Source organism: Bufo bufo, chromosome 2 (assembly GCF_905171765.1).
Source record: "Bufo bufo chromosome 2, aBufBuf1.1, whole genome shotgun sequence".
Classification (NCBI taxonomy): Eukaryota; Metazoa; Chordata; class Amphibia; order Anura; family Bufonidae; genus Bufo; species Bufo bufo.
In genome coordinates, this window is record NC_053390.1 from 466,921,946 (window position 1) to 466,946,735 (window position 24,790).

The 24,790-nt window shown below is 45.2% G+C and overlaps 1 protein-coding gene across 4 annotated transcripts in view; it reads right to left on the minus strand.

Annotated features, from left to right (window-relative positions):
• Positions 1 to 435: 435 nt before the first annotated feature.
• The window catches only part of TPM4 (tropomyosin 4), a 130,537-nt gene continuing 106,182 nt past the window's right edge, over positions 436 to 24,790 (minus strand). For 2 of the 4 annotated variants that reach the window (XM_040417674.1, XM_040417676.1), the window contains 7 exons: positions 18,851 to 18,984; positions 13,049 to 13,166; positions 12,088 to 12,158; positions 9,218 to 9,293; positions 4,470 to 4,532; positions 4,021 to 4,090; positions 436 to 897 (listed from right to left, as the gene is read on the minus strand). In XM_040417674.1, coding sequence (XP_040273608.1) covers positions 815 to 897; positions 4,021 to 4,090; positions 4,470 to 4,532; positions 9,218 to 9,293; positions 12,088 to 12,158; positions 13,049 to 13,166; positions 18,851 to 18,984 — 615 coding nt within the window. In that variant the 3' untranslated portion in view covers positions 436 to 814. Of the gene's footprint in view, positions 898 to 1,508; positions 1,700 to 4,020; positions 4,091 to 4,469; positions 4,533 to 9,217; positions 9,294 to 12,087; positions 12,159 to 13,048; positions 13,167 to 18,850; positions 18,985 to 24,790 lie in introns of those variants that run through there. The other 2 variants (XM_040417673.1, XM_040417675.1) reach the window with 1 other exon arrangement.

Genomic DNA, 24,790 nt, shown 5'->3' on the forward strand with positions numbered 1-24,790 from the left:
ATCTTGATTCAAACTTTGTTTCAGCTTTCAAAATGGTCACATTAAAGGGGTTATCTGGGCCCCTCACACTGATTCAACTTACCTGGCTCCCTGCGCCGCTCCTAGTCCCTGCACGGCCGCTTCTCCCCGTGCGCGGATGAAAACATCCTGTGTCGGGGGATGGGGGGGGGGGGGGGGGTAGGGGTAGAGCCAATGGCAGGCAGTGACTGGGACAAGCCTCCCTAGCATAGGCGCACAAGGAGAAGCAGCGGCAGCCGTGCAGGGAGCCAGGCTAATTAGGGGGCATGTCCTGTCTCGGATAACCCCCTGAAGGTCAAAACATACAGACAGACAGTCTTTTTTGCATTTTATATTTATTTGTGACAGCCACATTACCCTGTCTGGTTAAATAGTTTGTTCTTTATTTAAAAAAAATAAAAAATAAAAAAAGTATAATTAACATTTTGCCTAGTTCATTTTATTGATGACATTTAACAACTCGCAACTTTAAAAACATCTTTTGTATTTGTATACCAACTTATTGTGGTCATGTAACAGAACAATATAAGACGAACACTGAACACTGTTACTATTCTACCTTTAAATGTACATGGAACCTTTAGTAAAAAAAAAAAAAAAAAAAAGAAAAAAAAAGAAGGTACAATGCACCTACTAAACACCAGGTTTTAAGCTCATCATTATGAACATTTTTTTTTAAAATAAAATATTTGGTCGCAGTCATTGCAGTTGTCCCCTGAAATGTTTAGAATTAAAAGTGACAGATTGTAAGACGTTCTGGAAGGAATCAAGTGTGCACAACGCTCTTCCCTTTGCATTATAAGTTGTTGAGTTCTAATAGTGTTTGGTCCAGTACTTGGTGCATTCCCAGGTTTTCTTCTTTGGCATTTGCCAGTTTGTCTGAAAAAGAAACATAAAAATGAAGTATTTGCATATTTATAAAGAGGAAGGACATTTCTTTTCCACTATTAAAGGGGTTACACAATCCCTATAATGACCCCCAGAATGCCTGGGCCCCTCCTCTAGACCATACTTACCTGCTCCCCAGCATCTCTCCAGATCTGCATGGCCGTCGCTGCACCATGCGATGCTAGGGAGACTGGTCATAGTCACGGCCTGCTAGTGGCTGCTCCCCCCATCGCCGGATTTGATCCGCGTGGTGGGGAGATGCAGTGGTGGCCGTGCAGAGATCTGGAGGGACACTGGTGTCGGGGAGCAGGAAAGTATGCCCTAAAGGAGGGGCGCGGGCATTCTGGGGTCATTATTGGGATTGGATTACCCCGTTAATGTGACTATACTGTGTGTGTGCAGAGCATGCACAATGTAACAGAGAGAGAGAGTATGTGTACAAGCATCATGGTGAGACAATCTGTGGCATCATGATGTATCCAGTCATGGCCACTGAAAACAAAAGCTGAAATTGGGAGAGTAGATCTCATGTATGCAAAGTGTTTGTCATGTATTCATACATGCACTGTACACAGGAAGGAAATAAAGGAAAGAAAAGAAAAAAGGGTGCAGATAGATTTTTATTTCAAGAGAATGAGCAGTTCAGAAATTCACAGACAAGAATAGGCAACAAAAGTTGAGAGCCACATGACATGGAACCAATGGACAGTCTACAACGAGGTCATGTCATTGAGAGCATGGTCTAGCTCCTCGCTGATAGCCTTGTACTTTAGCTTCTGGGCATACAATTCATCTGTCATAGAGAAGAAGCAGGAATCATTCAGAAGGACAGAAGGAGAGTCGTGTACAATGCAGAACAGTACGGAGGAAGCGTGGAAGAGAAAGAAATACTATGTTACTACAGAAGTTCAATGCTACCAGTACTGCAATATTAAACAATTCTCAAAAAATGCAGGGCAGCAACTGTTCAAAATTACAGAAATTCAAATGGAGTTATTCTACTGAAATAATAAAAAAACGATAACATATTGCTAAGGCTAGTTTCACACTAGCGGCTCCAGCAGGCTGTTCCGGCGGGTGAACAGCCTGCCGGAACCGTGCTGCCGCTAGTGCACGCTTGCCGTCAGCAGCACGGCAAACATGCAGAGAGGCACTACGACATGTCGTGGTTTTATTCCGGCCGCCTCTCAACACGTTTGCCATGCTGCCGCCGGAACTCCGCCCCATTATAGTCAATGGGGCCGGAGCGCACCTCCGGCGGCACGCGTGCACTAGCGGCAGCACGGATCCGGCAGGCTGTTCACCTGCTGCTAGTGTGAAACTAGCCTAAAATATTCACTCAAACTGAAAAGTTTAACCTTAACCTTATTGACCACAAATACAGCTTTTTAGGACGGTCACTATTGGCCCTTAAAACTGAACTTTTGCCATTATAAAGTAATGCTCTTTTTAGTGGCAGTTGGGCTCCCGCTCTAGTGGTTGAAAAAACACAGCTGTTTAACCTCCTAGATGCTGCAGTATATAGCCAATGCGGCATCCAAGTAGTTTCAAAGACAGCCTCTGTCAAACATCAGCACCCCTGCCATTGGATTCACGTGGTGCTGATGTTATGGCTGACAATTTTTTTTTTTTTTTTTTTTTACACAGAATCGTCAAATCAATTTGGCCAGCCCCTCCGTGCCACTTGCCCAGCCTGTCCCGCCGTCTTTTGCCTCACTGCCGGTAGGTCTAATGAAGGCATCCAGGACTGCTTGCTTTGTATGCCTATTAGACATGGCCTAATAGATTGCCTGTCAGTTTCCTAATGACAGCATAATACATTGCACTACTTAAGCTGAGGTGTGTTCTGTAAGGGATCAAACAACTGCATGCTTGTAGGTCTAATAGATGGTAAAAAAAAAAATAAAGAATAAAAAAAAAAAAAATAGGTTTAAAAAAAATCCACCTTTATAAAAATATAGGTTTACTAAATAGATTTTTTTTTTATAAAAACCCCATAATTGGTATTGCTGAATCCACAGCGACCTGACTATTATCATGTAATTTATTCCATACAAAACAGTGTAGAGAAAAAAAAAGTCTGAATTGCTGTGTATTTTATTTTTTTTACCCCAAAATAGTACCATTGAAAACTACAAGTTGTCCTACAAAAATGAAGCCCATACACATTCAGTCAGAGGGGGGGAAAGAGGAGAAGAGGAGAAAAAATAAAAAATAAAAAAAGAGAAGCTGTACAGGTCTTAGGATATGGCAATGCAAGGCCCATTTTTTTCTTTTGTTTTTAAAAAGGGTTTTATTCTTCAATAGCACTAAAACTTAGATGCATGGTGGTGTTAATAAAATCTAATAAATGTAGTTATATGCACCCCAAAATGCAGACATAAAAAATAAAATAAAAAAATAAAATAAATTTCTCACATAGCTGCATTACCACAAAAATAAATAAGTTATGGCTCTTGCAATGAGACAATGAAAAAAAAGAAAAAATGTGTGCTTGGCCATCAAGTTCCAAAACAGGCTGGTCACTAAGGGGTTAAAATGGGTGGAAATGCTGCCACTCTAGACCATGCACTGACATATCACAGACAGCCCAGTGGCACAGTTTCTATGTGAAGGCGCTTTTGTAATCTCACACAAGCCCTTCAATGATAACTCAATATGCGCATTAAATGATAACTACACCCAAAACAGCCTTGGGTGCAGTTTCCTTTATATGATCATCCAATTTTCCTGTTTTATCAGAAGTTTGGCCTTTCTGAGAGTGGCAACTCTCATCCCAGTCGGTGAGCGGACATTGTGGCCACCATTGAAATCTTACATGTAAAGCCCTTTGGAAAATACAACTGCGAGCAATGTCCAGCACAGCTCTTCGCACTGGAAAGCTGTAGTGTCGCCAACCATAAGCCGTTAATGTCAATAGACTCCGTGAAACACCTCTTTGGGACGTGTTAGCAAGTGACTGTACAGGAAGAACTATACAAACAGTCAATTCTGCACCACACTTTGAGGTACAGTATATATTTGTTTTGTCCACACTTTCTTATTTTTTTATTTAAACATTTATAAAACCACAAGATCTAAAAAAGGGTCAATGATTAAAAAACAACAGCTTACCTTCAAGGTCATCAATAGTTTTTTCTAGTTTGGCAACGGTTCTTTCTGCAAATTCAGCCCGGGTTTCCGCCTGTTCAAGAAATAGGAGTTTAATGTAGACAGTAAACTATAGTGGCTCTACACTTTTATACTGCTCTGCCAGTAGTGTATGTTGTGGAAAATCCACACAAATCTGCATCAACATCCACATGAATTACATGCAGATTGTGCCACACAGTTGCCTCAGATTTCACCCACCGCATCCTCACAAATCCCCAGTGGAAACTTGCAGCCTAAATTAACATGCTGTGGATTTAAAAGCCACACCACACGTGTGGCATACATACATTTTCTGCAGTGTCTTAAAAAAAATCCCATCCTTTTAATGCAATTCTGCAGTATATATAGTGTGGTTGCAGACGTTACAACACCAGCCCACCGGTATGGTCCTGCTTTGTAATGGATGTTACCTCTTTGAGCTTGTCTGTTAAGATCTTGATTTCTTCTTCATATTTATCTTCTTTTTCAGAATACTAAAGTGTATAAAAAAAAAAAGTTTTGGTGAGTTTTATTGTCGATGTTCAACTTTGTGAAAAGTGTGATAAACCAGAGTCTTCAGTTCATGGTCTGGAAAAAACCTCACTTGTACTATTTCCCTAGGATATACAAAAATTAGTCTAGAAACATTAATCAGGTGTGACCTCCTAACAGTCACATTAAAATTTGAAAAACCCTCCCAAAAATGTCACTTTTAGGCTACATTCACACGTCAGTATTTTTCTATATCCCGATTTTCGGTCCATTTTTTGCGGATCCGTTGTTCCTGAAAATGTTTCCGTATGTCATCCGTTTTTTGCGGATCCGCGAAAAACGGAAACATGTATAAATTTCAATAAGCAAATAAAGTTGTTTGGATTTCTTTGAAAAAAAAAAATTTAAAATTAAAATGTAATTTCCAGGAACGGAATCCGCATAAAACGGATGACATACGTAATGACATCCGAATGTCTTCCGTTTTTTGCGGATCCATTGACTTTGTATTGTACCAGGATCCGAATTTTGCGGAAAAGAATAGGACATGTTTTATATTTAAACGGACATGCGGAACGGAACAACGGAAACGGACAGCACACATTGTGCTGTCCGATTTTTTCCAGGACCCATTGAAAATGAATGGGTCCAGATCTGGTCCAGATCTGTTCCGCAAAAAACGGACGTGTGAATGGACCCTTATTGTAGATTTTTATTGTGTGTCTGAAGTAAACATCGTTGGCACACAGTGTTTTTAACCCCTTAATGACATAACTAATTTTAGCCTTAAGGACTAGTAACATTTTCCCTGTGTCCAGCAGCCATAACTTGAATTTCTCTTTTAAATTTTATTTTGCAGGATGAGTTGTAGATTTTTTATGAACCATTTTGGGGGTACATATAGCATATTAAATAAATTCTTTTTAAGGGGAAAGATACACACAATTTTAACATTTTGTAGAATTTATTTACGGTGATCACTGCGTGTTATAAATAACTATTATGTGGGTCAGCACAAATAAAATGCTATATATCTATATATTCTCTCTCCTGCATTAAAGGGGTTGTCCCACTTTGCTTTTTCAGTCTTACGAGCAGTAGATGTCCTGATAACTTCCTGGTTAGTGAGTGAAGGCTGGCCACGCCTCCTCATGACTCACCCTGAGAGCTCAGTCCTTGCATGCTCGTTCATGTGGATGAGTCATCCTTCTGGAGCCTGCAGACTATGTAAAGCCCATCCCCCCCCTGGGGAATCACTCAGTGACCACTGACCAATGCTAGTGAACTAATGTAGTAACTTGTGGCTGTCCTGCAGTCTAATACACTTTTACACATAAAACCTGTGCTACAAACCCATTCTGTGCAGCAAAAACAATAAATCACTACAGCCCAAATGCATGTTAGCTAGTAGCCATATGATCTGTGCTAGATATAGATAGATATATTCACTGACTTATTACCCAGCTTTCCCGGTATCAGATATTATCACTGACTTATTACCCAGCTTTCCCGGTGTACAATAATATTACAGACTTATTACCCAGCTTTCCCGGTGAACAATATTATTACAGACTTATTACCCAGCTTTCCCGGTGAACAATATTATTACAGACTTATTACCCAGCTTTCCCGGTGAACAATAATATTGTACACCGGGAAAGCTGGGTAATAAGTCAGTGATAATATCTAATACCGGGAAAGCTGGGTAATAAGTCTGTAATAATATTGTTCACCGGGAAAGCTGGGTAATAAGTATCTGATAATATCTGATACCGGGAAAGCTGGGTAATAAGTCTTATAGACTTATTACCCAGTTTTCCCGGTGTCTGATATTATCACTGACCTATTACCCAGCTTATGGGGGGGGGGGGCGCATCTGTGGATGGCACTTATGGGGGGGGGGGGGGCGCGCATCTGTGGATGGCACTTATGGGGGGGGGGGATCTGTGGATGGCACTTATGGGGTGGGGGGGATCTGTGGATGGCACTTATGGGGTGGGGGGGATCTGTGGATGGCACTTATGGGGTGGGGGGGATCTGTGGATGGCACTTATGGGGTGGGGGGGATCTGTGGATGGCACTTATGGGGTGGGGGGGATCTGTGGATGGCACTTATGGGGGGGGGGGGATCTGTGGATGGCACTTATGGGGTGGGGGGGATCTGTGGATGGCACTTATGGGGTGGGGGGGATCTGTGGATGGCACTTATGGGGTGGGGGGGATCTGTGGATGGCACTTATGGGGTGGGGGGGATCTGTGGATGGCACTTATGGGGTGGGGGGGATCTGTGGATGGCACTTATGGGGTGGGGGGGATCTGTGGATGGCACTTATGGGGTGGGGGGGATCTGTGGATGGCACTTATGGGGTGGGGGGGATCTGTGGATGGCACTTATGGGGTGGGGGGGATCTGTGGATGGCACTTATGGGGTGGGGGGGATCTGTGGATGGCACTTATGGGGTGGGGGGGATCTGTGGATGGCACTTATGGGGTGGGGGGGATCTGTGGATGGCACTTATGGGGTGGGGGGGATCTGTGGATGGCACTTATGGGGTGGGGGGGATCTGTGGATGGCACTTATGGGGTGGGGGGGATCTGTGGATGGCACTTATGGGGTGGGGGGGATCTGTGGATGGCACTTATGGGGTGGGGGGGGATCTGTGGATGGCACTTATGGGGTGGGGGGGATCTGTGGATGGCACTTATGGGGTGGGGGGGATCTGTGGATGGCACTTATGGGGTGGGGGGGATCTGTGGATGGCACTTATGGGGTGGGGGGGATCTGTGGATGGCACTTATGGGGTGGGGGGGATCTGTGGATGGCACTTATGGGGTGGGGGGGATCTGTGGATGGCACTTATGGGGTGGGGGGGATCTGTGGAGGGCACTTATGGGGTGGGGGGGATCTGTGGAGGGCACTTATGGGGTGGGGGGGATCTGTGGATGGCACTTATGGGGTGGGGGGGGATCTGTGGATGGCACTTATGGGGTGGGGGGGGATCTGTGGATGGCACTTATGGGGTGGGGGGGGATCTGTGGATGGCACTTATGGGGTGGGGGGGATCTGTGGATGGCACTTATGGGGTGGGGGGGGATCTGTGGATGGCACTTATGGGGTGGGGGGGGATCTGTGGATGGCACTTATGGGGTGGGGGGGGATCTGTGGATGGCACTTATGGGGTGGGGGGGATCTGTGGATGGCACTTATGGGGTGGGGGGGATCTGTGGATGGCACTTATGGGGTGGGGGGGGATCTGTGGATGGCACTTATGGGGTGGGGGGGGGATCTGTGGATGGCACTTATGGGGTGGGGGGCATCTGTGGATTGCCGCCTGGACTCCTTCTGGGCACCAGAGAGCACGGCGTCCTCTGTTGCTATGACGCCGTGCGCTCCCTCCTGCCGCTGGAATACAGTGATACTCTCTTATAGATCATAGCAGTATATCACTGTATTCCGGCTGCAGTAATGTCTCTATATAACGCCCACAGTAATGACCCCCAACTGCCCCCGGTAATGTTCATGCCCCCAGTAATGTCCCTATAGTGTCAACAGTAATTTCCCTCCACTGCCCCCAGTAATGTCCCCATAGTGCCCACAGTAAAGTGCACCTAGTAATCTCCCTATAGTGCCCATAGTAACTTTCCAAACTGCCCCCAGTAATGTCCCTACACTGCACCCACAGGCTGTCATCAGAATATTACTAGCACTGGCGGCGGGCCAAGTCACTTACATGAAGCCCGCCCCGCCGGTCACCAGCAGCCTCTTGCTGAAGCTCCCAGGCGGCTCGCCGACAGCACTCATGGTTATGAGGTAAGAACTACCACAGGACCGGAGTAGAAGGACATGCTGCGTCCCGTCCAATGGCCGCCAGCTGATTGGACGCTCAGCATGACGTCACAGCCCGTCCCGTTGCCTCTGCAGATGCGGCGGCTGGAGCTCCGAATGTCGCCGGGCAAGGTATAGGAGGAGATGCTGGGGCTCCTGCTGACTTTGTCGCGAGGTTCGGGGCAGTGGTAGTTTGATTCGGGACCCTGGCCCCGGATAAAAAGCATATAGATCATAGCAGTATATCACTGTATTCCGGCGGCAGGAGGGAGCGCACGGCGTCCTCGGTTGCTATGACGCTGTGCGCTCCCTCCTGCTGCCAGAAAACAGTAATACATTGCTATGAATTGGCGCCCGCGCAAAACTATTGGACGTGCGCGCTCACAGTGTGAGGGAGAGGCCGGCTGTAGGATCGCAATAGTTACCAGTGCGCAGGTGCGGCATGGATGCGGCCGTTTTTTTTTTAATTACATGTATTGGAAGAAATGTTCAGTGGGGGGCAATGATTTAATGTAACCGGATTTAATGAAGTGGGACAACCCCTTTAAGCTCCCCAACTGCCCCCCTCCTCCAGATTGAAGGGGTGGGTTGCTTTAGCTGCGAATACCTCTGGACAGGTTACAGCTAGAGGTCTTGTTTGAGGCCCTCCCCCCTCAGCCTGCAGCCTGAGCTCTGCCCCAGTACTGTTAAATACTTTTCACAAAGCTGAAGCAGAGCTCAGGCAAAACTGTTAGTTGGTTAAATAGACCCATGTCCATATTAAATATATCTGTAGTTGGGGGAATCCACACCTCAACCTTTAGTTGTTATTTAAAAAGGTATTTATGCAAGACAATTTCTGTTAATAAATAGTCCCTTTACCTTTTCAGATTGAGCCTCCAGAGATTTTAAATTATTAGTCACATTTTTCAATTCTTCTTCCAGATCACCACATTTACTGCAAAAAAAAAAAAAAAAGTTTGGATCAGAAAAATTAGCGGAAAACCTCATTGACTACTCTTTATTATGTACCATGTAAATAAATTTAACCATTGTATAAAAAACAAACATAAGTTTTCATAAATTGAAAATTCAGCTATTCGGTGGGTGAATGAAACAAGTCTATATAAATAAAGGTATTAGGCCAAGCAGTGGTCCATTATTTAAACCGTGGGGGAAATTATTTTAAGATGAGGCCCTACACTGGGGCATTATTAATGCTGGGGGTGGTAAAAAAAAAACAAAAAAAAAACAAACACACTATGGAGGACATTTTACCAGGAAGCCAACCTGGGGGGCACTATAAAAAAAAAAAATAATATTTACACCGTGGGAGACAATATTTTAGCTGGGGACAAAATAGGGGGCAGCCAAAAACAATAATTCCTACACTATGGGGGACATTATTTTAGCTGGGGGCCTACCATCCTGTGGGTGTTCTCAGAAGGGTGGGTCTAGAAATAACTGCCAATCAAATTCATCCATTTTTCATGTTCGTTTTTAACAGATATGAAAAACTGATGCAAAACTGACATTAAAAACAAACACACGGCCAGAAAATGGATGCACACACTGATGCAAAATTGGCATGAAAAACTGACAATGTGTCAGTTTTTAACAGATGTTTTTTTTCTACTTTCGTGTGCATGCAGCCTTAGAGATGAGCGAATTTCCGGTTATGAAATTAGTTTGCGATTCGTTTACTGTTTTAAGGTGAATTGCGTTATGGATTCCGTTACCACGGACCATAACACAATTCTATGACGGAATGCCTTTAGAGGCATTCCGTCATAATAGAAGTCTATGGGCTGCATAACGGATCCGTCCCGTTTCAGTTATACAGGAGAGGACGCCCCTGCATAACGGAAACTGGACTGATCCGTTATGCAAGCCATAGACTTCTATTATGACGGAATGCCTCTAAAGGCATTCCGTCATAGAATTACTTTATGGTCCGTGGTAAAGGAATCGATAATGCAATTCACCTTTTACCAGTAAACGAAGCATGAACGAATTTCATATTTTGAAATTCACTCATCTCTAAAAAGGTATCAATAGCAACCTCAGGGCATGTGGAATACAGAGAAATGTATGTAATGTCCTGGATGGGGCTTATGGTGAAAGAAAAAAAAATCTACTGGTTCATGGAGCCAGGAAGAGGTACTTGCTCTATGCGCTTTTGATGACCCATCCACCCCTGCAGGGCAGTTAAAAGGGGTTGTCCCATCTCAGACAATGGGGACAGATCGCTAGGATATGCCCCCATTGTCTGACAAGTGCTGGTCCCACGGCTGGGACCCGCACCTACAATGAGAACGGAGCTGGAAAATGAACGGAGGGCACACTGTGCATGCGCCCTCCATTCATTTCTATGGGGCTGCCGAAAATACTCGGCTATTGCCGTCTGCCCCATGGAAATTAATGGGAGCATGGGCCGCGCATGCGCGGTGCGCCCCCATTCACTTCTATGGGAGCAGCGCTTGGTGGTAAGCGGACCCCGGGAAATCCGGGGTCCTCCAGCCACAGCGCTCCCCACTTCGTTCTAGTTGTAGGTGCAGGTCCCAGCGGTGGGACCCGCACCTATCAGACAATGGGGGCATATCCTAGCAATATGCCCCCATTGTCTGAGATGGGAATACCCCTTTAAGAACTTGCAGCACAGATGTCATTCATGATCTGAACAGGTGCGTCACATACTCTGGAATTTGTCCCTAGGTGTTGGGTCTCGATAAAGGACTTCCTAGTATGGGGCTTTATTTAGAAACTGCAAAACAAGTGAGAGAACAGTCCTATTATCTGTAGGATATTGTTCTTGCGTACAGAAAAACTGGATGCAAAACTACATCGCAGTTTTTAATTTGCAGAATTTCAGGACCACGAACATAGCACTTAGGAAGGATGCAGTTGTATGCAGATTTAATCCATGTGCAAATACTGGACAGTCAGTGGATAAATTAGTTTAAAAAAAAACAAAAAAAAAACAAAAAAAAAACAAAACTGTGGTTATTTCTGATTTGATTCAACCTACGTAACTATGAATACAACTTTACCCTACCCTCCACTAAAAACCTGATGTAAAAACCTTTTACAGTATTCCCAAATGAAGAGGCAATTGAGCTGTCTGAACAATGCCCGAGACAGGATGCAATCCATTACAGATTGTTAATGCGACCTTGTCCATACAGATCCATCCAGCTGCACATATTACATTATAAGGCCTCATGCACACGACCGTATGGCTTTTTCAGTGTTTTGCGGTCCGTTTTTCACGGATCCGTTGTTCCGTTTTTTGTTTCCGTTGTGTTTCCGTTTCTGTTCCGTTTTTCCGTTCGGCATATACAGTATACAGTAATTACATAGATAAAATTGGACTGGGCATAACATTTTCAATAGATGGTTCAGCAAAAAACGGAACGGAAACGGAAGACATACGGATGCATTTCCGTATGTGGTCCGTATTTTTTGCGGACCCATTGACTTGAATGGAGCCACGGAACGTGATTTGCGGACAAGAATAGGACATGTTCTATCTTTTCACGGTATGGAAATACTGAAATGGAATGCACACGGAGACACTTCAGTATTTTTTGCTGAACCATTGAAATGAATGGTTCAGTATATGTACCGCATACTGAACTACAAAAACGGCCAGTATACTGAACGCAAAATACTGTCGTGTGCATGAGCCCTAAAAGCAATGAAGTGAATGTCAAAACTTTCACCAAGATGTGAAGGAAAATGTGAGTTCTTACAGTTCAGATACTTCTGCGCGCTCCTCTGCTCTCTCCAGCTCCCCCTCAAGGATGACCAATTTACGTGCAACCTAAATGGAAGTAAACGGAAAACAAACTTGGTATATGAAGATATGTAAATAGTATTTTCCTTCCATGTTGTGACATCACCGTGCATTTTCCTTGTACACAAACTTCGGAGACAACCAGCCAAAAGTCAAAGTACTCAAAGCACAGGCTACAAAATAATGTGAATTCCAGAACAGTTAATAATCGCAAATAGAACAACAATGTAATAAAAATCTATTATAAAACATCACCGTAAATGAAGGCAAAAAAACATTAAATACTAAGATCAATTCATAATGCAAAGAAGTTTATGTTGGCAATGTATAGGAATTGATCTTAGTATTTCTTTGGTCTTCATTTACTGTGATCTATTATATTACATTTTTATTACATTGTTTTATTTGCGATTATTAAATGGTCTGGAATTCACTTTATATACGGTCTGTGCCTTGAGTATTTTGACTTTTCTTATACATCTAGTTACACATTTTTCGCTCCATAGGCACGTGGATCAATTATCATATTACTCAGCATAGGGCAATCCATAGTTCTGGGCAGGGTGAGCCACTGTTCTAGTAATCATTCTGCATTGAGACTGCCAGGGCTGAAAACAGCCACACGGGACGGGCTGAAAACAGCCACACGGGACGGGCTGAAAACAGCCACACGGGACGGGCTGAAAACAGCCACACGGGACGGGCTGAAAACAGCCACACGGGACGGGCTGAAAACAGCCACACGGGACGGGCTGAAAACAGCCACACGGGACGGGCTGAAAACAGCCACACGGGACGGGCTGAAAACAGCCACACGGGACGGGCTGAAAACAGCCACACAGGACTTCATCTCAATAAGGCGATTACTGTGTGGTGGGTTATTACAGAGCTTTTAGCCATTTATTGCTCTTCCTTACCTCTTCATATTTGCGGTCTGCTTCTTCTGCAATGTGTTTGGCTTCCTTGAGCTGCATTTCCTGGATTTCCATTTTTTCTTCATCTTTCATGGCCCTGTTTTCTATTACCTTCATACCTCTTTAAACATAAAATAAAAAGCTTTTTACACCTTGGATAGAAAATTCTGTATTACATTTTTTTTTCTTCTAAACGTATGTGCACACTATGAAATAATCATTCTTAACATTTCAAATATATTTCAGACATTAAATAAAATGTAAGCAAAATTGTGATTTCCCATTACTATTCCCAAGTCATCAAGGCTGTCCAATAAAATTGGTCCAAGTACTCCCTGAAGCCTCAAAAGGTCTTCTGCAATGCTCAGTTACAAAAGCCAACATGGTCCTCCTGATATTGGTTATGACTGGCAGTAAAGATCACTTACCATCAGCACAAAACTGGATTTAGTAAGTGTGCATCACAGCATGTTTTAGACTGCAAGAAGATGTACAATGTGCGCACAGTGACATGTGTTGTGCGATGTTGTATCCAATTTTGTGTTGCAGGTCACACACGACTTCTACTACATTGACTTTAAAGGGCTTCTGTCACTCCACTAAACTTTTTTTGGGGTACTTACAATTTATCCATACATAATGTAATTACCGTATATACTCGAGTATAAGACGAGTTTTTTGGCACATTTTTTTGTGCTCAAAAAGCCCCCTCGTCTTATACTCGAGTCTAGGTCTGTATTATGGCAACTTACATTGCCATAATACAGACCATGACATGTTGGGGGCCGGAGAAGCTGTTACTTACCTTTACAGCTGCTCCGGTCAGCTCCCAGCACGTCCGCGCGGCACCTCTGTTAAGCGCCCAGTGTAAATCTCGCGAGACGCGCGGGCCGCGAGATTTACACTGGGAGCAGGCCACGAGATTTACACTGGGAGCAGGCCGCGAGATTTACACCGGCAGTAAGTACAGGCCCCTGCACAGCCTCCCCTCCCCCTGGACAGCCCCCCCTCCCTGGCCAAGTATGAAGTAGGGAGAGGGGAGGGGGGGGGGGGGGGGGAAACAATAAAAAAATAAACAACCTGATAAACATTAAAAAAATAAATAAATAAATAAATGCCCAGTTGATGGGAGTCTGACTCCCTGTATTTAATGCAGAGTGTGTGTGTGTGTGTATATAATGCACACACTCTGCATTAAATACAGGGAGTCAGAGTCAGACTCCCATCAATCTGAGTCACCCTCTTGCAGGTGTGTATATAATGTAGAGTGTGTGCATTATATACACATACACTCTGCATTATAGCTGCATTTCCCACCCTAGTCTTATACTCGAGTCAATAATTTTTCCCATTTTTTTTGGGGTAAAATTAGGGGCCTCGGCTTATATTCGGTCGGCTTATACGGTAATCATTTTGGTTCAGTAGATACTGCAAAAAACACACTTTTATAATATGCAAATGAGCTCTCTACCAGCAAGTAGGGCGGCTACTTGCTGGTAGCGGCCGCATCCTCCTCTCATAAAGAAGCCCCTTCCTCATGTTGATTGACAGGGCCAGCGGACGCGCTCGTTCTCTGCTGGCCCCGTCTGCATTCAAAATCTGGCGCCGGCGCCGTACCTGTCTTCAGTCGGCGCAGGCGCACTAAGGGGGGGGGGGGGGGACGCTTGCTTGGCCACTCCATCCTCAATGCGCCTGCGCCGGTGACGTCACATCTACATCCGGCGCACTGAGGAAGGAGCGTCCGAGCAAGCGTCCTTTCCTCAGTGCGCCTGCGCCGACTCAAGACAGGTACGGCGCCGGCGCCAGATTTTGAATGCAGACGGGGCCAGCAGAGAACGAGCGCGTCCGCTGGCCCTGTCAATCAACACGAGGAGGGGGCGTCTTTATGAGAGGAGGATGCGGCTGCTACCAGCAAGTAGCCGTCCTACTTGCTGGTAGACAGGTAATTTGCATATTATAAAAGTACGTTTTTTGCAGTATCTACTGAACCAAAATAATTAATTACATTATGTATGGCTAAATCGCAGTATAGGGATTATAAGTACCCCCAAAAAAAAAAAAAAAAAAACTTTTAGTGGGGTGACAGAAGCCCTTTAAAGTGGTTGTCCGCTTTTGCAATATTGATGAATATATTACAAAAGGGCACAATCCCACTAACTTAAGTTGCATGTGACTGGCTTGTGACTTGGCTGTCTATTTCACCGAAATAGTGGCACCACATCAAGTCAAAAATATTTTTTGTTGCACAACTTTGCTATTGTGAGACATGTGGTGCAAAGCACGTACGCCAGCTTTTTTGGTGCCACTTAAAGAGGTTTGCAAGGACTAAATTAATGATGGCTGATCCTTAGTATGGATTTTCAATATGTAACTGGCAGGGGTCTGACCCCTGCACCCCTTCCGATCTGCTGTTTGAGAGCCATAGTCTCATCCTATCCCTGTGACATCATATTCATTGACCACATGACATTTCAAGTGAATGGGATTGAGCTGCAATACGAAGCATAGCCACAATACAATGTTCAAGCAGCTAACCAATCTGATACTAATTAACTTCAAGCCAGAATTCTGGTGCATTTTTGTTAAAGGGGTTCAGCACTTTGTTTTAACTGATGATCTATACTCTAGATCATCAGCTTCTGATCGGCGGGGGTCCGACACCCGGTACCCCCGCCGATTAGCTGTTTGAGAAGGCAGCCGCGCTCCAGCAGTGCCGCGGCCTTCTCACTGTTGGCCCAGTGACGTCACGACTAGTATCAACTAGCGTCGGCGGGGCTAAGCTCTGTTCCCTTGAATGGAGCTTAGCCCCGCCCACGCTAGTTGATACTAGTTGTGATGTCAGTGGGCCGGTTGTAAACAGTGAGAAGGCCGCGGCGCTGCTGCCTTCTCAAACAGCTGATCAGCGGGGGTCCCGGGTGTCGGACCCCCGCCGATCAGAAGCTGATGATCTATCCAGAGGATAGATGATCAGTTAAAACAAAGTGCATCATACACACCTTGTCATTGTGCAGCCAATTACTGGCCTCAGAAGTCTACAGCCTGCTACTGCTAATACCTGTGATTGGCTGCAGCAGTGACAAGGGGTTTACAGGTGGTCACTGCAGCAGCCCTGCAGGAAACACTGGAGAGTGGAACAGGGAGCAGCAGGGAAGAAAAGTGGTAAATAAGACTTATGGTCCCTTTACATGGGAAGTCGATCTCACAGATTGTCGGGAAGGAACCATTCCTTCCCGACAATCTGCTGATTGCTAGCAGAGGAGACTGCTGCATTTACATGCATGGGGAGGAGAGATCGATAATGCCATCGCTCTTCCCCATACTGTCTCGCTGGTTTCCCGGCAGCAGATCGTGTTTTGCCACTGGGAAACAATATTTTGTGCTGTACAAAAGATACAATTACCCGATGAACGAACGTTTTGCTCATTCATCGGGTAATCTGAGTAATGCTGGTTAGCAATGATCTGTTCAATTGTCGGCCCGTGTAAAGGGCCCTTTAGTTTGTTAAAAAAGTACTTTCAGTCCGTTAAATTTTGTTTCCCAGTCTTCCAATTGGCAAGTCTACCTTGGGCCTCTTGCACACGAATGTTGTGCATCCGTTCCGTGCGGTGGGGACCGCAATTTGCGGTCCCCAATGCACAGGTAACGTCTGTGCGGCGGCCGGAATGGATAGAGACCCATTCAACTTGAATGGATCCATGATCCGTCGGCACCGCAAAAAAATAGAACAAGTTCTATTTTTTTGCGAAGCAGAGGCACAGACAGAAACAACACCATTCCGCATTTCCGTGATTGCGTACCCATTCAAGTGAATGGGTCCGCATCCGTGATGCGGGGTGCATACAGACGGTGCCCGTGTATTGCAGATCCACCGTATGCGGGCCGCAATACAGCCACAGGCACACAACGTTCGTGTGCAAGAGGCCTTACTATTAATTGAAGTGGCACCAAGAAATGCATTGCTGCAGAATTCAAGGGACCTGTAATTTAGATAACGGAGAAACCCAGGTACAGCCCTTTTCAAAGCTGTAACTGTGGTTATTTCCTGTTGTAACCTTTGGAAAATAGTAAGGACAGAATTAGTTAAAATATCCATCAGCCCCCAACTCAAATGCCAGTTTTCTCACAGAGAAAATTAAATAATCTGATGTAGGCATTCCCGAATGCCTCTCACAGAAGAGGATCTGACACAACTGACATCAGATTATTGGCTGGTCCAAAATCTGGATTCACTTATAAAGTTGACTATAGCCATATTTTGTACCTATATAAACATAAATCATATAAACCAGATACACTCACTCTACTTTGAATAAACGCAACTAGTATCTACTTATAGATGGGCTGGAGCATACAAAAACCGTTTTTCATCTACAAAAGATAGGCTTGGCAGAAAGTCCATCTGCGCCAAATTAAGATTAATATGGAGAGTTGAAATACCTTAAAGGGTTTCTGTCACCCCACAAAACTCTTTTTTTTTTTTTTGGATAGTTAGATTCCTCATAGCGCGATATAGGAGAATATAATAGTCTTACTTACTTTCATGCGGCCGATTCTTTATAAAACGAAGTTTTATAATATGTAAATGAGGGCTCTACCAGCAAGTAGGGCGTCTACTTGCTGGTAGCCGCAGCAGAAATCCGCCCCCTCCTCTTGTTGATTGACAGGGCCAGCCGTGATCTCCTCCTCCGGCCGGCCCTGTCAGTATTTCAAAAATCGCGCACCTCTGGTCATTCGGCGCAGGCGCTCTGAGATAAGGAGGCTCGTCTCCTCAGCACTCCCTCAGTGCGCCTGCGCCGATGACGTCTTCTCTTTCGGTGATGTCATCGGCGCAGGCGCACTGAGGGAGTGCTGAGGAGACGAGCCTCCTCATCTCAGAGCGCCTGCGCCGAATGACCAGAGGCGCGCGATTTTTAAATTACTGACAGGGCCGGCCGGCCGGAGGAGATCACGGCTGGTCCTGTCAATCAACACGGCGAGGGGGCGGTTTTCTGCTGCGGCTACCAGCAAGTAGACGCCCTACTTGCTGGTAGAGCCCTCATTTACATATTATAAAACTTCGTTTTATAAAGAATCGGCCGCATGAAAGTAAGTAAGACTATTATATTCTCCTATATCGCGCTATAAGGAATATAACTATCCAAAAAAAAAAAAAAAAAAAAAAAAAAAAAAGTTTTGTGGGGTGACAGAAACCCTTTAAAAGTGTAACTGCCGTTCTATTTTTATTTGTGTAAAGTATATGGGCAGTGATGCTGACCATTTTTGTGATATACTTAAATTACTGAAATCATACATTTCTATTAGAAAAATAGCTCGTTTTGAGCCTTGGCAACGCTCCTCTGTCTTCTGTTTACATAACTGTGGCGACACGCTCAACACTGTTATGTAAACAGAAGACAGAGGAGCGTTGCCAAGGCTCAAAACGAGCTATTTTTCTAATAGAAATGTATGATTTCAGTAATTTAAGTATATCACAAAAATGGTCAGCATCACTGCCCATATACTTTACACAAATAAAACGGCAATTACACCTTAACACATACAGGAAAACCATAGTGGCTGATATGTATACTTCCAAAAGAAAGTAATTTAGACACGCTGCTGACAGAAGAGCAAGAATACACTATAGATGTCTATTCTTCACGATTGTTGGCATAATATTGGTCATAACTTTTTTTCCAGGATCATACTATACAGAAGTATATGTTTTACAGCAACCGAGTAAAAAGTGCTCTAAACTTTGTGACAGGGGTGATGATGGTAGGAAGGGTGCAGTCAGTAGCCACAAGTTGTGTGCCGCAATAATACCTTTCACTCTCATCAGCTGCCTTTTCTGCTTCTTCTAGTTTTTGCAAAGCTGTAGCTAGACGCTCCTGAGCACGATCCAACTCCTCTTCCACAAGCTGGATACGACGGTTTAATGCGGCAACATCCCCTTCAGCCTGAAATAAAATGACATGTATGTATAGGAGACATTCATAGGTTTTATCTGTAGGAGCATGATAAAGACATAAAGCAAATTGCTGTCATTACTTGGTTAAGAGTCGGATTAGTCAAAGTTCTGCAAATTATCTGGATCTCAATACAGGACCTTGGGGGAGGTTTATCAAGCTGGTGTAAAGCAGAACTGGCTTAGTTAACCATAACAACCAGATTCCACTTGTCATTTTTCACAACTTGAAAATGAAAGGTGGAATCTGATTGGTTGCTATGGGCAACTAAGTCAGTTCCGCTTTACACCAGTTTGATAAATATTGCCCTTTGGGTCTCCTAGCTCCCTGTTCTTTCAGTAATGCACTTTAGGCAATATTACATCCTAGGCTACTTTCACACTCGTGTTTTGGGCGAATGCGTTTGTATTATCTGTAACATTGCCAAGGCGGATCCGCCTGGAACACCAATGAAAGTCAATGGGAGACGGATCCATTTTCTATTGTGCCAGAGAAAACGGATACGTCCCCACTGACTTACATTGTGTGCCAGGATGGATCCGTTTGGCTCAGTTTCATCTGCAAGCAGCGTTTGGTGTCAGTCTCCAGAGCGGAATGGAGACTGATCGGAGGCAAACTGATGCATTCTGAGCGGATCCTTTTCCATTCAGAATGCATTAGGGCAAAACTGAGCCGTTTTGGACCGATTGTGAGAGCCCATGACGGATCTCACAAACGGAAAGCCAAAACGCCAGTGTGAAAGTAGCCTTAATAGGAGAAGGATCAAGCAGATTTCCTCTCTTCTGCATTTAATATACCAGGCATAATCTGCTCGAATATAGGGCATAAAATCAGGAACTGAAGAGAACAAAGTTCTGAAGAAATGAATAGAAAATAGCTTTTAATGAGTGTTCCATCATTGCACAAGAGTAAGCTGCTGGAAGAAGATGCAAGTAAACGCCCTCCCCATGGAAACTCCACCTTTCCCTTTCTAGAATGTGAGGCGTCTCCTTATAAGGTAAAGGCAGTACGGGAGGAAACCGCCCGCAGAGCAGCACTGGAAAGCCGGCAGGATGCTATCTGTGGGAAGAGCTGGAGAAATGCTGATCTCTGGAAAGATTACTAATCTGTTACAGATTGCCAGCACAACTGCATGCCATTACCACCCTTCCATTTCCCTAGGCAAACACGTCTTAAAAAGCAATCAAATATGATAACCAGAAACACTGCATTGTCTGGGGTACTTCTACTGAATATTGTAAAGCTCTGAAGTGTGGCGGTGACACAGACGCAACAGACACGATAAAGTAACGTAGGGATTTATTTCAGCTCCAAACGGATTAAACAAAACAGAAACACCACCAAAAAGAGTTAGCCTGGCTCGGCTCGTATAGTGACGAAGCACCCCGCCTGACGCTCCCAGGGGTGCTGGTAATACTCGGCTCTGTTACCAGACTGCTTGTGTCCCTCAGCTAGGTTCTTTTACAGAGACCTACTGCTGGTTCCCTCAGGCTTTTATGCACCTGTGATGAGGCTTTTCTCAGCTGAACGGACTGAGTCACCCACAATCTCTGTAATGGAGTGGGAGTGGCGAGTCCCACTACCACCTATTCACCACTCCATCAAAGCCGGCCCAGATTTTACCATTTGCCAACAGTTCAGCAGCTAGGCTCCTGAACAAAACAACATTATCCGACTTTTAATATCTTTTATATTTGATATCATTATCCAACTTTTAATATCTCACCCAGCTTAACTTTCTGGGTGAGATATACACTCCCTCCAATACAATTCCCGCTGTCTGCCTACAATATATACAGTGGCAATCAAAATGAGAGAACAACACACAATTTCCGAAATGTCATGGTCATAATCATAGTGTAGTCCTATGTGAATCTATCCTAGCACGAGTAAAATAGCAGTATTATAAGATTTCATAAATTGTATTTATTCTAAAGCACAGAATAAAAATGTAAATGAGATCATTGAAAAAGAACCCTGATCAAAATTAGAGAACACTTTCAGATACCTGCAAGTTATTGGTGTTAATCTGACAACTGGTGCTAATTTCCTTAATGATCTGACAAACCCCATGTAAGGGCTCTTTCACACCTGCGTTCTTTTCTTCCGGCACAGAGTTCCGTCGTCGGGGCTCTATGCCGGAAGAATCCTGATCAGTTTTATCCTAATGCATTCTGAATGGAGTGAAATCCGTTCAGGATGCATCAGGATGTCTTCAGTTCCGGAACGGAACGTTTTTTGGCCGGAGAAAATACCGCAGCATGCTGCGCTTTTTGCTCCGGCCAAAAATCCGGAACACTTGCCGCAAGGCCGGATCCGGAATTAATGCCCATTGAAAGGCATTGATCCGGATCCGGCCTTAAGCTAAACGTCGTTTCGGCGCATTGCCGGAGCCGACATTTAGCTTTTTCTGAATGGTTACCATGGCTGCCGGGACGCTAAAGTCCTGGCAGCCATGGTAAAGTGTAGCGGGGAGCGGGGGAGCAGTATACTTACCGTCCGTGCGGCTCCCCGGGCACTCCAGAGTGACGTCAGGGCGCCCCAAGCGCATGGATCATGTGATCGCATTGGACACGTCATCCATACGCATGGGGCGCTCTGAAGTCATTCTGGAGCGCCCCGGGAGTCGCGCGGACTGTAAGTATACTGCTCCCCACTACTACTATGGCAACCAGGACTTTAATAGCGTCCTGGCTGCCATAGTAACACTGAAAGCATTTTGAAGACGGATCCGTCTTCAAATGCTTTCAGTACACTTGCGTTTTTCCGGATCCGGAGTGTAATTCCGGCAAGTGGAGTACATGTCGGATCCGGACAACGCAAGTGTGAAAGAGCCCTTACTGGCAGCTTAACCTTCCAGTTTTCACTGACTTTGCCAAAGTGACTGAAACCCTCCGGCAGCAGGTTGTCCAGATGAAGGCCAAAGGGGTGACCCCATCAGCCATAGCAAGAGAAGTTGGTCGTTCCAAGTCTGTGATTTCTGGAATATTTCATCTTTACAACATCACAAACTCATTCAAGTCCCCCAAGAAGGCTGGTCGCCCTCGAAAGACAAATGCAAGAGAGGACAGGATAATGGAGAATCTCCATGGGTAATCGTTTCAACACTGCAGCTGGAGTTGCTCACCAGTTCAGCACTGAACAGGGTAAGGATCTGTCTCGTCATACAGGGTCTCGACGTTTAAGAGTATTTGGACTGAAAGCCCACTCTGCAGTGACCAAACCTCTCATTAGCAGAAAGAATCGGAAGGCTAGACTCACCTTTGCTAAAGGAGCATGTTGTGTGGACAGAGGAGAAGTGGTCCAGGGTTCATTTTAGTGATGAAAGCAAGTTTAATTTATTTGGGTCTGATGGACACATTATGTTCGTCGACAAACTGGGGAAAGACTGAACCCAAAGTGTGTAAAGAAGTCAGTAAAGGTAGAGGAGGAAGTGTCATGGTTTGGAGAATGTTTTCTTCTTATACAGCCAGATGGCAGAGTGAATCAGAACCTTCTTCAACAACACATGGTTCCTTCCTTGAGTTCATCACTCAATCAGCATTTTTCATGCAGGACAATGCCCCCTGTCACACAGCAAAACGGGTAAAGCAGTTCCTTGAAACTGAAAACATTGAAACAATGAAATGGCCAGCCCAGAGTCCTGATCTAAACCCAATAGAAAACCTCTGGAAAATCCTTGGTGACAAAGTTATGGTCAAGAAACCCACAACAGTCACAGAACTGTTGAAATGACTGGAAGAAGAGTGGACCAAAATCCCACCAGAGCAGTGTGAGAGACTAGTGATGTCCTGGGCCACAGATGTGCTGAAGTCATTCAAAGCAAGGGCCTGTACACTTCTACTGATTGGTGACTGGTGTAACCTTCCGAAAATTTTGTTAGAATCTTTCTCTGTGCTACAGTCATTGATGTTCTCTAATTATGATCAGGTTTTTTGAAAAATAAAAGGTTTTAAGGTTGATATACTTTGGTTATTTTGGAAAACACTGTTCTAATGGCATGGTGTACCCCTTACAAAAAATCCTTCAAATGGTGATCAATGTAGATTACATTATTTCTGGGGAAAAAAAAAATCAAGTGTTCATAAATTGTTCTCTAGTTTTAATCGCCAGTGTACATGGACTTGTTAGATAATATGATGTACGCAACACATTAAATACAATGGTAAGCCTCTCTAAAAGGGAAAGCTGCAACGCGAAGACTGCGCCTCTAAATAGATGTATTTGTCTATTACAGTTCATACTCAACCTGGGTACATAAAGTATACATGCACAGAAAGCAAGTTCTTAATGTTACAGGGGTTATTTATGACCTATCCAGGATAAATATCACCTCCCCCGTGAACCTGAGAATGAGGAGTCCTCTCTCAATTGACAGTAGTATGCATGTTGGCAGGGCCGCCATCAGGGGGGTACAGCCGATACCCCAGTAAGGGGCCCGGACCCCGGGGGGGCCCGGCCAGTTCCAATAAAAAAATAATAATTTCTCCTTCCATTTGTCAGCAGGGGGGCAATTGATTATTCCTTGCCCCGTTGCCCGACCCCCCCCCCCCCCCGGGCCCCCGCTCCGCTGATTCCTGTATCATTTATACCAACCAACAACCTAACCTGCGGATGGTATCCGGCTCCGGCTGCATTCCCCTTTAAAAGGCTCTGAGCCACTGCGCAGAGGAACGTAGCTGCGCAGCGGCAGGTGACGTCAGAAGCTGTCGCTGCCTGCTGCTGCCTCACGCCGTGACGCCGCCGGCCTTCAGATTAGCGCGGCAGGAACTTCTCTTCTGGCCTCTGGCTGGGAGTGGGGGGACGGACTGCCTGGCCCTGGAATCAAATCTGGAAAGAATTGTGGAGGTTGTGGAATCCTGCCCAGCTGCCCTAGTGCCCTCGCCCCTCCATCACACACATGTTGTTGGACTTGGACTTGGATGGACCCACCTAATGATTCATTAAGGTCCATTAGGTTAGGTTATTACTTGACTTGTTTTCATAAGGGGCTGGGTGGGCTGGCAAGGGAGGGGTTAATAACAATAAGTGATGGATCATGGAGGATCATCATGGCCCTGGATAATGTTGCTCGGTCTTTGCTGGTCTTTGCTCGGGGGTAAAATGCAAAGCTGTTTTCTGAATTATCCCACAGGGCCATGATCCTCTATCACTTATTGTTATTAACCCCTCCCTTGCCAGCCCACCCAGCCCCATTTAGCTGTGTGTTCTGCTTTGAAAAAGAAGTTTAGACCATGAAGGGGTTAATTAAGTGTTGGAGGGAGTGTTATATATGTGCATATTGTGTTTGGGATCCATTTAAAGGGGTTGTCCGGGTTCAGAGCTGAACCCGGACATACCCTTATTTTCACCCAGACAGCCCCCCTCAGGCTAGCATCGGAGCGTCTCATGCTCCGATGCGCTCCCGTGCCCTGCGCGATTTAGCTCTTTTGTTTTCAATAACACACTGCCGGGCGGTAACTTCCGCCCGGCAGTGTGTTCGGTGATGTCACCAGCTCTGAGGGGCGGGCTTTAGCTCTGCCCTAGCCGTTTTACTGGCTAAGGCAGAGCTAAATCCCGCCCATCAGTGCCGGTTACGTCACCGGGGTTCCTGTCAGCCCCATGGAGAGCCCCGGTACGTCACCGGAACTCCTAAAAATGCCTTTGCCCTGCGCAATTTAGCGCAGGGCAAAGGAGAGCATCGGAGCATGAACTGCTCCAATGCTCATGTCAAGGGGGGCTGCTGGGGTGAAAATGGAGATATGTCCGGGTTCAGCTCTGAACCTGGACAACCCCTTTAACAAGTTTGACCAGTTGG